At 41.7% G+C, this 16,026-nt stretch overlaps 1 protein-coding gene across 1 annotated transcript in view; it reads left to right on the top strand.

Moving 5' to 3' along the window:
• Slc9a9 (solute carrier family 9 member A9) overlaps positions 1-16,026 on the top strand; it is a 548,379-nt gene that overhangs the window by 132,602 nt on the left and 399,751 nt on the right. The window contains exon 5 of the mRNA XM_050157298.1: positions 11,999-12,114. Within this exon, the coding sequence (XP_050013255.1) occupies positions 11,999-12,114 (116 nt within the window). The remainder of the gene's footprint in view (positions 1-11,998; positions 12,115-16,026) is intronic.

The following is a 16,026-nucleotide window of genomic DNA, read 5'->3' as shown; positions in this document are numbered from 1 at the left end:
CTAAGTCACTGACCTGACCAGGTCTTGATCCCTATTGTTCTGTAAGAGTTGATTCTGGACCAAATTACTGGGCTATTTCTTTCTCCCCTCATTCTAAACAACTGGTTCCAAACAGTGCTTTAGCTTGACTCTTAGAGAAAGATGGCAGAGCAGAGAATAAGGATGGAGAACTTCAGCACACCTTGTGACAGGTCCCTTCGCCTGTGCAAGGGGGACGGTAGGAGGTGATTCCCTCCCTCCCAGCAGGATGAAAACAAATGAGATGATGGTCAAGCATGTTCTTTCAAAGGTGAAAAGTCATGGCCAATGGTCACAGGTTCATTCACAGCCTCTCTTCTGCTTTTGCCTGGGTGAATTTTATAATTTTATTCAAAAACACATCTTAAAATTATTATCCTTATAATTGTGTGTGAGGGCACACATGCCATGATACATGTGGAAGGCAGAGGACAACATAGGGTTACTTCTTTCACTTTTATTAGGTTCTGGGGACCGAATTCAGGTCACCAGGACTATGAGACAAGCATTTTATCCACACAGATATCTTGCTGACTCCCTCCACTTGAGATCTTTCTGGAAAGCTTCCCATTATTATTCATCAGAGGATATGTGCATAGCTATGTATGCATTGTATGTATTGCACACAGTACTCACATACGTACACACACATATTTCACATCAGATAATCTAAGCTGATATGATTGGGTCCAAAACACCCAAATTTCTTACATTATTCTGTTAATTAGCATAAACATGTTTCTTTAGTAAACAAAGAATTTCTTCTGGTTTTTTTTTTTTTACAATATTTAAAATGAAAATCTTGAGGATTTATTTTGGCAAGTTCTACAAACTTCTTAGAACCTTGCAGGTGGCCAACATCAGATGTGACCTAATAAAAGGAGACATTGTCCATCTATTACTACTAATGTGCTCTAAGAACAATGTATTCTAATTTAGGGTGTCTTACTAGTGTGGCTTAGGGCCAGCAACAATGACACCAACAAGGACTGTATCAGAAATGCAGAATCTTGGACCCCACACAAGCCCTCTGTTTCCATGTATTTGGCTTAAACATCGGAGGACAAGAAGTGATGATTTAGAAAACATGTGTTGGACCCTGAGAAAATCTTAAACCAAAGAACAAACTTTAACTTTATGATACTAGGTGCCACCTACAGAAAGTCTGCCTCATTTTATCAGAAGTCAGCCAGTATCATAGCCTCACACGGTTCATATTTGTCATCATAGTCTTTACATAATTCTAATATGTGGAGGAGTTTGTGACCCTGTGAATCAGGGTAAGTCACTGAACTTTATCCACAGCACACACATTACTTTCTATTGTTTTGACAGCCATTTGTCTTTTCTAAGTTGTGTCTCTGTTCTTTCTCCCATGATCATGTCTGATCCTAAGCAACCTAATGCCTTCTTCCCCCTGACCACAATTCCCCTTCTCAGGGCGTGCGGTCCTTCAGTGAGTGTGGCTGAACTTGTGTTGTCTTCAGGATTCCTCTCTGCCTTGCACACGTATACTTGCAATCACTGACAGTGAGAGACAGGTGTGCTCCGTGCTGGACAGCAACAGCTCCTTTTCACATTTGAATGGCTGAGAACTATGCTAGGCAGGGGATGTGATGAGCATAAAACCAGGATGCCTTGTCAGGTTCTGCCTACATGCATTTCATGCTTTGGACCAGATTTCTATTCTCTTCAACATTCAGTATTGCAATTATGCCCATTTCATATTCGTGTTAGGGTTTATATCATCCTTCTTCCAAGAGACTTAAGGCACTTCACAGAAGGGAGTCTTGCTCCCCGACAGGCAACTATGTAGTTTTCTGTAGCCGCAGGAACTAGCTCAAAACTGCAAGAATGAGTGAAGCTTCCAGAAGAGGCCAGGAGAGTGACAGGATGGAGTCAGGCGCAAGAAAAAATGAATTCATCATTCTTCCAGCAGTCTCAAGGTCACAGACTGGGATCCGATCCAGGATTAAATAGCAATGTATTTTATCACAGCTTGCTGTCTGCAGTATTTTTCCCTCTTGAAAAATCAAAGTGGGTAGTGGTAGATCCACACAAAACTACATATAGGATCGGTTGGAAGGAAATCATGAAATAGGACTCCTTCAACTGCAAAAACACCTTCTGGGCATATCTACCCCTGATATAGATAAGATGGTCTTCACCAGAAACAAAAGACAGTGATGGACTTTAACGCTGGGGAAACTAAGGCACAGCCATGTTAAATTTCATTCTTAATAAAAAATAGTAAAAAGGAAATGCTTTAAAATCTCATTTATATTAATTGTTGGTTTTATCTGTTTATAAAATGAGAACCATGATGGCTGTCCAACTGAGTGCTCTCTCTCTCTCTTCTCTCTTACACACACACACACACTCACACTCACACACACACACACACACAAGTTTCAGTGAAAGTATAACATATGGGGTGATAATACTCCCCCCAAGAGCCATAGAATATTTAGCAAAACCCTCAGTAGCAGACATGAGAAATTCCTTTGAATTGTTGTCTAGAGGAGTCCAGGAGACTCCCAGAACAATATAGGGCATTGCTGCTGCCTATGGTTGCCGTATAGAAGTTTGAAGTAAGTCCCTATTGCTGAAGACATCACAAGCTTTAGTCGCTGGGCTCTGAGGATTTGTGCTGGAGATGACTAGAAAGCCTCCTTCCTGAAGCTGGTTTTTATTCTACCACAAGATGCTGTGCTAAGGGAGGAATGTAATTAATAGTCCTACCCATTTGTGGTGGCTGTGAAGTGCAACAATGGCCAGCATGGCCAGAGATCCCCAATGGGTGTGATAATGACACTTACATTTTGGCAGTAACCAACAGAAATCTAATTGAAGGCCTGCTTAATAAAAGAAAAATCATGTCTGAAATTGAAAACCTAAAAGTACAGGTGGCTAGTGAAGTCATGGATCTTAAAGGGGAATCTGCTTTTTCCACTTCCTTACACCAGTGTTGTTCCTGACTGCATTCTAAACACTTAAAGTGTAGTTAAGCGTAGATCTCACACCTTATCCAAGAAGATTCTTTGGGCAGCAGCAGGAGACTGTTACAGAAAACCACAACTAGTAAAAATACATAGTAACACCTTATGGGAGCATGCTCAGCCCCAACTGATACATCTATAAAAATGCTACTACACCTAAAATTTAGGGAACATTGCAGAAAGAGGGTGGGGGATGGAAAGACTGTAAGAGCTAGAGGACCAGGAAGTCTCACATGAGATTGTGCCTTTCACCTGTGACAGGGAAGCTGCACCCATAAATCTCAACAGCTTGGCTGGCTAAACAAGACCCGAACAATCCCAGCACCAGTTGTGGCATCCCAGTGTGGACAAGCGGGAAATCCCACAGGTCCCTACCCTTAGATGAAGGATTACAAACAGTTAACTGCCAAGAGGGAGGATTAGTCTTTCCTAGGAATGAGGCCCTGACTGATTATCCAATACCAAATGCTTAGCTCTAAAAATGTAAACATTCAGGTAATGCTAAAAGGACCCAGCAGGCTATATTCACATGTTTATTCATTTACATGCATCTGTAACAACAATAGTTAAAGATGAGGCCATGAGCTGGCACAGGGGTAGGCAAGGAGAGGTAGCAGTGGGAATAAAGAGAGATGATGTCCTTGTATTTTAATTAAAAAGTTATAAAAAGAATTTGTAAATGGAGCTCAACACAGAACAGGCCTATCTCATGTCCCAGTAGTAAGTGGCAGATGGTGGTGGCTCTAAGATTACCAGTGGCTGAGTTTTATTTGTTTGTCCATAAGGTTTTTTTGTTTGTTTACTTGCTTGCTTGCTTTTCTTATGTCAAGAAGAAACTGCCTTGAATAAAACAGAATTTACAGTTCAGGACAGCAATCCGAAGTTGAAAGCTCACATAGCGCTGGGGCTCTCTAAACAGGATCCTTATCTGGATGCATCATTCAGGTTCAACAGATAGGTCAGCTGACTCTCCCAGCCTGTCCCAAGCCCTCTAAGTCCTCAAAGCCAAGCATCTCTCTGCCAGCTTGAACCTCTCACAGGCACAACGCTGCCCTTTATGATTTCTCCTGTCTCAGGAGACTTCTCCCTTCCTAAGGGTAGAAACCATGTGTTGAACTAGTTTTGTAATTTTTACAGGGCTCAGCAGAGACTTTTATTTTATTTTTTTATTATATTTTTTAATTAATTTATTTATTTATTAAAGATTTCTGTCTCTTCCCCACCGCCGCCTCCCCTTTCCCTCCCCCTCCCCCAATCAAGTCCCCCTTCCTCGTCAGCCCAAAAAGCAATCAGGGTTCTCTGCCCTGTGGGAAGTCCAAGGACCACCCACCTCCATCCAGGTCTAGTAAGGTGAGCATCCACGAAACTGCCTAGGCTCCCACGAAACCAATAGGTCCAGTAGAATCAAAAACCCGTTGCCATTGTTCTTGAGGTCTCAGTAGTCCTCCTTGTCTGCTATGTTCAGCGAGACCAGTTTTGACCCAGGCTTTTTCAGACCCAGGCCAGCTGGCCTTGGTGAGTTTCTGATAGAACATCCCCATTGTCTCAGTGTATGGGTGCACCCCTCGCGGTCCTGAGTTCCTTGCTTGTGCTCTCTCTCCTTCTGCTCCTGATTTGAGGCTTTTATGAAAGAAAATGCTTACTAGTATCATGGAACATGACAAACAGTGACGGGGGAGAGGCCTATGAATTTGACACCCATAAGAGCCACATGGTCCCACAGACACCCAAAGGTACATATAATCCTGCCATCCAGAGTCCACTTCGCCATCTCATGTACCTAGTCATAATGAAGCAAAAATTGCTATTTGAAGCTCTTCTTTGTGAACCCCAGTGAGACATGGACATCTTCAAAGCATCCCACTGATCTGGAATCGATTCATGTCCCACCCCAGCGCTCTGTCTGGAGAAAACGTGAGTCCCCTCCTCACAAGATGCCTGGGAGCAACTTGTCTCAATTTCTTCATTTTCCAGTCTCTTTTCTACCCGCTGTGGTCTCACTTTACACTCTAATGGCCCTAATTAATTGGTCCTCTTGACACCTTAACTTCTCTGACCTCATTAGCACATCTTCTCCCTTTGACTCCTGTAAAGCTCTCATCTCTGGTGACAGAGTCCTAGCCTCTCTGTTTTCTTCATTCTTCTTTAACTCTTTTGAAGTGACAGGGTCCCTGAGCCTCCGTCATGGGCCTTCTCCTGCATGTTCTTTCTAGACTTTTATCTACAGCCAAGGCTAGACGAATACACCTCAAATATGTGCTCTCAGTTCCGAGTCTGAAGCAAACCTTCCACTGAACTATTTCAGACACACAGCAGCCTATCTCACTACTTACTACAGACTCAACATTTCTAAAACAGAACTTCTGTAAGATACAGCTCCCTCAGATTTCCCCAGCACTCAGAGCTGTGCATGGAAGCTGTCTTCTCTCTAGAGCACTTAGTCACACTGTGAATAAAATGGAAGTTACAAATGGGCTAATCACACTCTAAGTGTAATCTCCCAGAGAACAGGAGTAATATCTACTTGTAATTATTTGTTGAATGAAGAAATTTAGTGTTCAAATTAATGAATTCCTGAGGAAGGAAATGAATAAAATTGGCTAGAAGAGCCAAGCCCATGCAGCACAGCAGTAAGAGCATGTGAGCTCTCCAGTGGGTCATGGCTATCGAATGGAGGCCCAGTAAAAACAGTGTGATACTGGCATCATCTACCGCACATAAACAAATAAATAGGAAAATATGCGAATTCAAAAGGAAACATTTAGGCAGAGGGTTTAGAAATCCATAGGCTGAAGAGACAACTTAGGGCACTGTTCTTCCAGATAACCTGACTTGGTTCACAGCCCCCACACTGAGTGGTTCCCAACTGCCTATAACTCCAGATGTATGAGGCCCAACATCTTCTTCTGGATTCAACAGGTCGCTGCACTCACATGTACATAATTACACACAGAAATACACATATACATGTTGTGGAATATTATTTTAACTATGTAAAGATGTGGTGCATTTGTTTATGCTGCAGAATATGACTTTAACAGTGTAAAGGTGTGTTGCATTTGTTCATGCTGCATTTGTTTAATGATGTGAGGATGTGTTTAGCTATGTAAAGATGTACTGCATCTGTTTAATTATGTAAAGATGTGTTTTATCTGTTTCACCTTGCCTGCCTAAGGCACCTGATTGGTCTAATGAAAAGATGAACAGCCAATAGCTAGGCAGGGGAGGGATAGGTGGGGCTGGCAGGCAGAGAGAATAAATAAGAGAAGAATGAGAGAAGAGAAGGAGTAGAGAACAAGAGAGAAAGAAAGGGAAATGCCTGGGGTCTGTCAGGCAGCCACCAGCCAGCAAAGACAGAGAAGGACATACAGAAAGAAAGGTAAAAAGGCTGGAGGCAAAAGGTAGATAAAGAGAAGCAGGTTACTTTAAGTTAAAAGCACTAGCCAGAAATGAGACTAAGCTAGGCTGAGCATTCAAAACTAATAGTAATTCTCTGTGTCATGATTTGGGAGCTGGTCAGTGCCCCCACAAAGAAAGCCTGGTACATATAAACATAATTGTAAAAAAATAAATTTCTAAATAAAGGTTCAGAAATTCATGTGCACATTGATTCTGGTGCCTGTGGGTTCCAGATTTCCTCACTAGTGAGTAATTTATATCTGCCTGTTTCTTGTGCTCAGGCAGATATGTGATCCTGCAGAATGTTAATAAAAATAACCCCTGCTTCCCTTGTTTAGCCATTAAGGGTTCAATGCAAAAACCTTCTTTCTTGGTGATATAGACATAGTTTGGTAATGGTTATTTTTAAGAAGAGAAAAGAAGGAGAGAGAAATTTTTAAAAATATGGACATGAAAATGACATATTTTGAAATTATCCAAGCAACTGAATGCTCTAGAACCTTTTGTTTCGAAACATTTTTTCAGCATGCCTTCAGGTATGTAGTTTAGAGAGTGTGAGACACGATGAAGAAATTGAAAATTTGTACTTGCGTCATGAGCACTCAGTAAAGTGCACTGAGCATTTTCCCAAATCCCCTTGCCCAGTGCCCTCCATTAGCACAAGTGACATTCTGCCATGTTGTTTTTCTAGTGACCCGCAGATTCCCACCCTGCGGTCTCCACAGCACCTGCGCTCCACTGTCCAAGGGCTAGCACCCGTGGGCAGCGTGCTTCTGAGAGCCCAAACTGAAATCTGTGTTATCAACAGCTATGCTTAATGAGGCAGCTCCTGCCACTGCCCACCCCTCACTTGGGAGGCCACTTCAGTGACCAGTGGCGACCTCTAACTCGGGTTTGCCATTCTGAGACACCGGAAACGGTTTCTGTGAAGGGCTGACAGAAGACAGCCCTCTGTGAAAATATATGACTGCTAAATGAGTTCACTTTTTAACCTCCCTGTTACATAATCATAACTGTCTTATTAATAACAGTGTAGCAATGACAATAGCGTGTCAATATATGAAGATCAGAATAAGAATAACTTACTGCCGTTAGCAGTGAGACTATTGTTAGATCAGTAGGAGTAAAAATGACCACATTGAGTTCATACTATGCTGGGTTCAGTTTTGAGATTTTCATTTCTGCATTGCTTTATTTATGTATTTATATGCTAATTCAAGGAAGTAACTGTGATTATGATTACTTTTGTCCAGTAGTTCATCTGGAGTAAATTATTAATTTACATTTTTAAAGCAGATGTGCGTGCATCTCCACCCACACACTGATTTCAGTATTCCAGAGCATTGCAAAGCTGCGCTGAGCGTTTGTGTTTGTCCACCCCGATTCAATTCGATGGCGGCTCACTGTGTGACTATTTAACCTCTGTGACTCTTGAGTGTCTCATTTGTGAAGGGGATAATTACGATGCCTTCCTCAGAGGATTGTGAGGATTAAATAGCACAATGACTATCTATTGTCTGTAACAGAACTCACTAATGTACATTGTTGTTTGTTTCTACCACGGCCATTATTTTAAAAGAATTGGAAAAATGCAGTAAAGCAGAAGAAAAGTTCACATTTAATTCCTTTTATGTAACTGCTATTAACACTAATAATGGATCCTGTGCTGTTCTAGTTTTCATTCTGTTGCTATGACAAAGACCATGACCAAAAGGAACTTTGGGAGTTGTAGGGGTGGGATGGGGTGGTAGGGGTGTTTGGGTGCGGGGTAGTCAGGGAGTAGGATGTGGGGACTGAGACCCTACTGGGGCACGGAGGGAATGAAGAAAAGACAGGCAGATGGACCCAGGGACAGAAAGCTGGGATTCCATGGTCTGGGCTCTCAGATAGAGAAACCACAGCATTCCTGAAATATAGCATGGATTCACATGAGAGCAGTCTTCAGTCTGAAAACACCCTGGGGAGAAAACTGCGGTGAGCATTTTCTGCACATACTATCAGTCCTCACATTTAGAACCCCCAAGGAAGGTTTTGTTATTTCCCTCATGGTCTTACCTGGGGAAATCTTTGCTATTCCCATGGAGTTGGCATCCTTGATATTGGCTGTGCCTACGTCAACAACGTACACCCACTCAGGATCTCATACACTTAGGGCTTCCTTTGTTCCTCACCAATAATGAGAGCCAGATCACACCTGAGACTTTGAGAACCTGGTTCTCGATGCTTGAGGATAGGCACCTCACCATCCAAAGCTGTCCCAAAAAAGCTGTCTCTTATTGGAGAGATAGCTGGCAGTTACTCAATCCTCAGGGCTGGGACCTCTGTAGTCTGAGCATGGTGCTAGAGACCTGGAAAGTGCCTGGAGAGCTGCTGGTCCCTAACCCAAGGTGAAAGCTTGCCATCTCAGGCTTTCACCTCTGCTATCAGTGAAGGCATCAGCCGTGGAAGCAACAGCGAGGTAAATCACTGGTGTGATAGGAAGCCAAGACAGCAAGAGATGATTTTCCATCTAGCTACCTGGATAAGGAGCTAAAAGTGCCACCCATAGTCAGGGTGGACCAGTGCACATCCATCAAGGCAGTTCCTTCAGGGACAGTCCCTACTCAAGGGATTTTAATTTGTGACAAGTTGGCAAAACAACCAGTCTGATAAAAGAAAAGGGTTTATTTGGCTTAGACTTCAAGGGAAGTCAGAACAGGCACCTGGAGGCAGGAACTGAAGAAGAGATCAGGGCCTGCTCAGTTTGTTTCCTTATACTACCCAGGAGAGCCTGGCCTGGGGTGATAACACCTGATGCCTAAATTTATTCAACTTCAGAAATTTTAAATTTTTTATTTATTAAGTTTTCATAATAAATTTTCTATACCCAAATATTTTTGCATATAATTTTAATGGTTGAGTATTGGTCAGCCATATATGCTGTAACTTTTTTTTGAACTGTTGCTGTAATAAGTACTTATGATCTGAAACAAACAGAATATATATATTTCAGAACAGATTTGATAATTTATTGATATTAATCCATAGAAAAAATTGATGAAATACAGACTATCTTAACAGTACTTTTAGGGTGAATTGCCATATTGACTTATATAAGGACATCAGTTTTGTTTGTAGCAATTGTATAAACAGGACTTTTAGCTTCCTCTTAGCTTTACTAAGCAGGTAGCAAGTGTGTGTGTACTTTTCTCTGATCCAAATTCATGGCTTCTGAAAAAATATGCAGTAAGTATATTTCAACTCTGAGTTTCTTCTTCTCTAAAATTAGCTAGTAGATACAGACCTCAGGGATGCAATCAGTTTGTGATGTTTATTGTGTTTCTGTGTGTGTTGGAGTTCAGTGTCTGAAGCACAGTTCAAATGAGAGAGGACCTTTGTGAAGCCAGGATGTGAAAAGGGCTGAAAGCAAGAATAATGAAGACCATTCCTCTATCCAGGATGTAATTGTCCAAAATGTCACAGGACTGACCATACTGGCAGATTCTCACCAAGGGAATTATGTTGGTGACAGATATTATTTACATGTCTGCTTATTTTCATTTTTGTTCATACCACTAAACCATATGGTCAATGAAGGCACAGGTTTTGGTTTGTTAATTATTAGTTAACAAAGACCTGATAGAGTTGGTGGTCAACAAAAATACATATTGAACAAGAGCAACAAAATAAATTGAATGAAGCTTCCCTGGGTCTGGTAAGAGATTTTTTATTTAGTAGCCAATATGTGCCTCTTCATAGCTCCTGTGGTCAAACCCCTACTGCAACAGTGTTTACCAATATTAAGTACATTCGATCTGGTTAAGATTCAATTCCCACCCTGGAATCCATACTCTGCAAGTCATGTTGAATGTCTTATCTAAAGTTCAATGTGGATCCACTCAAAAGTTCAATCCAGCGGATGGTGTCAGCCTCAAGATTTTAAGGATATTCCAAACCTGCCCCTTGGACTGTTTAGAGTGGTTCCTTCATGCCATGGCTAAGAGTCCATTGCATAACACAGCTTATCAGTATAGTGGAGAACATAAAGCCATTCTTCAGGCAACACCTTCTGGTGGCTAAAATCCCCGGCGTCAGAACCAGGCTGTCTCCATTTATCCTACTTAATTTGTCATATTAGATAAGTCACTGCATCACACTGTACAAATATTGTCGACCTTACAGGATCAACTGCGGATTATGTTAATTAAAGCACCTAAACAAATCCCATCTCCACCTTCCAGGAGCAGTAGGGAAGCAGCTCCCTGAGAGGGCCGAGAGCACTGGGCACCAGAGGTTGCTTGTTTTATGCATTCTCTAAAGTCTCCATGGGCCATTATTCTTCCCCTGTCTGATGAATCAAGGTCCTGAAGGTTTGATGGTTTTGGTAATACCCTGAGTCCCATGTCTTGAATGTGATAGTGGCTGTTCAAATGCAGCTCTGTCTGAACTATCTCCTTGCGGAGGTAGTTCTCTTAAGAGAATTGAAAGTGTTAGTATCACTGTGGAAATCGTGAGGTTCTATTAGCTGATATTTAGCCGTTTCTTAGTCACGCTCACAACCTCAGCACATTTTTTTTTAAAAAGTAAACCTCAAGTGCACGTGAGGATCTCAGCATCTGTCTAGAGACTGGGTGGCCTGCAGTTCCTCAGGACTGTTACTGGCCTTAAATTATATTGGTACTGAGCGCCTATTCACCCATCTCTATATTCTCTGTTAGGGTTTAAGCAAAAAGACCAATCCTTTAAATAAATAAATACAAACTTTAAGGTTTTCACTAGCACATGTTATCTAAGTGGAATAGTGGGTTCATAATGATATTTTCATAAATGTGTTTGATGTATTTTGGTCATATTACCCTCTCTTGTTTCTCTTCCTCTCCAGCTGACCTCCTTTCCCTTCTTAGCTAGTACCCTTTGTACTTTCATTTCTTAATTTTATTTCAGATTATTGTTTTTCCATTTTGGTGAATGAGCTTAATTAAGTTTCCTGACAGAAGGCACGTGAGTGATGTGTTATTCGCAGGAGCACGGGCACCTTAACCCACATCTCTTCTGCTTTCACCTGGAGAGGTGCTTCAGGTTTTCCATGAGAGTAATGTTAGCTCACAGAATACACTCTCAGCCACCTCAGGACTCAGTACAGGCATTTGCCAGGTTTTCAGTACCAGATGTGAATTCCTTCCAGTGAGTAGTCTTCTCACCACAGTGGCAGACTTGAACTTTGAACCCTTTCCAGGCACTCCTAGCAGATAAAACAAGAGAAACTGGAAAGAAATCCATTTCCAGATGGCAGCACAGCTCCTGTGTTTGTAGGCATGATTTGCTGTGCCACGTTGGGCACTTTTTGACGTCCCTGAAGCTTACTTTATTTTCCATGGCATAGGCTAGCAAATACTCCATTGCCACTCGCTAGGTGAATGGGTTGTGACATTCAGTGAACGAACTGTTCAGAGCGGGAATAGCATAGTAGCCGTGAGTTGGCAGGTTTGGTGGTTTATACATGATACATATCCAGGAAGCACATCAGACTCTTCTCTGAGACAGCCTAGGCTTGCGCAGGCTCCAGCTTGATGTTTGAAGGTCCCTTTGTCTCTCTTCTACAGGTTAATTATGTATGGCTTTGTGAAGGCCATGGTGCATGCTGGCCAGCTGAAGAGCGGGGACTTCCATTTCACTGACTGCTTGTTTTTTGGGTCACTGATGTCTGCTACAGATCCAGGTAACTGTTCAAATAATGCATTTCTTTCTTTGAAGAATCAAGCATTGGAATGGACGGTTTCTCCACAGGTGGTCATCTAGTCTCCCTGGCAGTAATTCTTCATTCCTCATCGCAGGCTTTGGCACATCTGCAAGTGACTTAAACAGAAAGTCAAGAAAGACAAAGAAAAGAAATAGGTGCTATCAGATAGCCCCCGAGAAATTAGACAGAAAGCAATCTCCATAGTGGAAGGGACTTTTTAAAGTTGTTATTGCTTCTCTTGATATTAGAGCCATTCAGAACTGTTGTCCTTAAGTTTGCCTCTATTTGAAATATCTTCTTTCAAAAGTTATCTGTTGAATTAAATGATTTAAAGTTTCTTTTAAAATTGTTTGCTCTGGAACTTTCTAAACATGTCAAGGGTAAGGAGCAGAGTAAATATGATTGCCAACCACCCTTTAGGAGTCAAATATGAGCACAGGTTCTCCATCCACTCCTGTTTATTATGATGGTATCGCATTAAAGTCAAGTATCTTATTTTGGTATGTAAATACCCTGAAAGCAACCCTTGGTGCCATTATAAAGCTACAGCTATTTGTGATCATAATTTAATAATATGAAACCTCCAGTCACTGTTTAAATATCCTCAGTTCACTTTTCCTATTGCCGTTATTGGTTTGGTAGTAGTTTATATGAAACATAGCTGAAGATGGCATGCAATTAGTTATGGTGTCCCCAAGTGCCCAGTGTTTCTTATGGTTAAAGCTAGAGGCTTAATTAATCAGAATCGGGCTCAAACTTTTCCTGTCATGATTACTGTAAAAATGATGCTGGGGAAACCACATCAGAAGGTAAGTGGTGACTGGTGATTCTGCTGTCAGCTTAATCCAGCCATGAGTTGCCATTCCAGCAAAGAATGCCAGGATGCACCAGAGGAATGGCATGGGTCTCTTATATGTTATAATGAAAGAGGAAGCTCACTGAGGGTGTGCAGGCTTGTTTTTGTGCCAGCTCGACACAAGCTGGAGTCATCAGAGAGGAGGTTCCTCAATTGAAAAAAATGCTTCTGTAAGATTGAGCAATAGGCAGGGAAATCTACAGGACATTTTCTCAATTAGTGATTGATGGAGGAGAGCCCAGCCCATTGTTGGTGGGGCCACCCCTAGGCTATTGGTCCTGGGTTCTTTAAGAAAGCAGGCTGAGCAAGCCACACGAGGAACAAGCAAGTAAGCAGCACCCCTCCATGCCCTCTGCATCAGCTCCTGCCTCCGGATTCCTGCCCTGCTTGAGCTCCTGTCCTGATTTCCTTCAGTGATAAACAGCAATGTGGAAGTGTAAACCAAATAACCCCTGTCCTTCTTGAGTTGTTTTGGTCAGGGTGTTTCACCACAGCAATAGTAACCCTACCTAAGACAGTGGAGAACAACATGATGTCTCAGGGTGTGAGAAAAGAAGGACAGTGATGGGTCTTGAATTTCCATTTGTGATATTTAGAGTGTCAGGATTTTGTTCCGGATTAGATGTGTCAGGAAGTAAAAGGAATTTCACAATTAGCCTTTTAGTTCAGTCTTCTTTTAAGAGACAGACCAGAGATGTGTCAGGAAGTAAATGAATTTCACAATTAGCCTTTCAGTTCAGTCTTCTTTTAAGAGACAGACCAGACTAAGCCTATATCTGTAATTGGTAAAGAAGCCCCATTTCCCTCTCCGTGTTTGGGATAGACAATGTTCTGTCAGTTTGGGCTTGGATAATGCTCATTATTTATGTTTAGAGATGATTATGTAATTCTTGTGTTCATTCTGCTCCACACTGCTCACTGCTCACAGAGTCATATGCCTGAGGTTATTCTGTGGGACTGTTTATGTCCAACAGGGGAACACTAGACCTAGTGGATAGTGAAAGGTTTCTGTACCCTGATATTGCAGTAATCTAAATAAAACTGAATTTAATAAAAAGAAAAACCAGGTTTAATCTGAGCAAAGCAATTCCTGCATGATTTGGGGGAGGGGGAAAGTGTGTGGAGAGAGAAGAAACCATGTGGCAGGTCTGGGGGCCAGGTCTTAAATACCTCTAGGCATGGTCCTGAGCATCTCAAGGGGAGGGGGGAGGCACTCATTGACAGACTTTCTCCAAGGGGCGTGTTGATGGAGTAGCGGGCTATGCCACTCTGTTGTGTTAAAAGTGGAGCGGGCTACATTTGTCTACCCCGGCTCCTGCCCGGATAGCTTATGCCCCAAAATAATTACACGGAAACTATATTTTTTAAATACTTCCTGGCCCATTAGCTCTAGCCTCTTATTGGCTAGCTCTTACATATTGATCTAACCCATTTTTAATAATCTGTGTAGCCCACGAGGTGGCTTACCAGAGAAGATCTTAACCTGCGTCTGTCTGGAATGGGAGAATCATGGCGACTCCTTCAATCTGCTTCTTTCTCCCAGCATTCTGTTCTGTCTACTCTGCCTATCTAAATTCTACCCTATCAGAGGGCCAAGCAGTTTTCTTTATTAGTTAACCTATGAGAGCAACAGATAAGATACAAGACCCAACTCCATCAGGGGCAGGGTCTGGGGTGGGTGGAGTGGGACCAGGTAGAGCTTCCACCTAAACAGATGGTAGCAGTCAACACCCCCTGACCAGCAAAGTTGGCATCAAATGAGGTACACCTGTGCTCTCTCAGGATCAGTCTCAGAATTTAACCGTGAACACAGCTACTCCCTAGGCACAGATAGCTGATAAACTCTACAGACTGCAGAGTCCTGTCTACCCATTGACTGCCCCAGTTCCCATCCCATGATGGTCACTCCTAATTCTAATATCGTCTCCTCAAAGGAGTTTCACTGTTCAGTTACTTGAACTCTCCATGGTTTAATATAAACAAACAACAAGAAATGTTGACTGAGTTTTCTGTTCTGCGCAGTTCCCGTAGTTGTTAAGTCCCAAAGAAATCACACAGAAGTCTACATCAACTATAAACTGATTGGCTTAGTATCTCAGGCTTCTTATTACTCTTATAACTTATATTAGCCCATAATTCTTGTCTGTGTTAGCCACGTGGCTTGGTACCTTTTTTGGTGAAGCAGTCACATCTTGTGTCTTCTGTGTCTGGGTCAGGACTGCAGACTAAAACTTTCCTCTTCCCAGAATTCTCCTGTTCTCATTGCCCCTCCTCTACGTTCTGCTTGGTTGCCTTGCCTATACTTCCTGCCTGGCTACTGGCCAATCAGCATTTTATTAAAAATAATACAAGTGACAGGATAAAAGACCATTGTCCCACAGCAAAAAAAAAAAAAAAAAACAAGATTATTTTTTCCTCTAATTTACTAATTTTCAAAATAATGTGTTGTTTCCATGGCATCCTCCACATGTTACCACCATGACAAGTCTTTAACACATGTCTTTCTGAAGATGTGGATATTAACACAGCTGTTTTGGTTCAGTCTATACTGACTACTCTTTTTCTACAATTAAAGCATTCCATTTTTATGGGGTGGGAAAGGTCTTCATGTTTCTGTTGTATATTTTTAACATGACTCTCACGGTCTTTGATAAACTTTTTGCATTTAGGTAGGTCTAAAGTTCCAGACTTATCATCTATGACTTCTGTCCCTCAATTTAAAAATAGTCATCTCTCCCAAAAGCCTTGGGTCTTTTAAGAGGAAAATTTAAGGACCACTTTTGCTACTGTTTTCATTGCTATTGGCTAGGTCATTCTTTTTAGACCTTTGTGTTTAGACAAAGTTATACAAGAAATTCCTTTTAAAATTTTCAGCTCAGTTTTAGGATTATAGAGATTTTTATTGGGATGCCATGAATTTTAATTTGCATTTGCATTTTCTTCTGCTTCTTTTTCTTCCTCCTACTACATTAATATAATTTTTACTTGCTTAAAAATATACTCTCAAAAATCATCTCACATACATTATTGCTAAA

This window comes from Alexandromys fortis, unplaced genomic scaffold (assembly GCF_014885135.2).
Source record: "Alexandromys fortis isolate MF-2015 unplaced genomic scaffold, M_Fortis_MF-2015_v1.1 scaffold_85, whole genome shotgun sequence".
Classification (NCBI taxonomy): Eukaryota; Metazoa; Chordata; class Mammalia; order Rodentia; family Cricetidae; genus Alexandromys; species Alexandromys fortis.
Note: the sequence above shows the minus strand (reverse complement) of the source record. Positions and strands in the feature narration are given on the sequence as shown.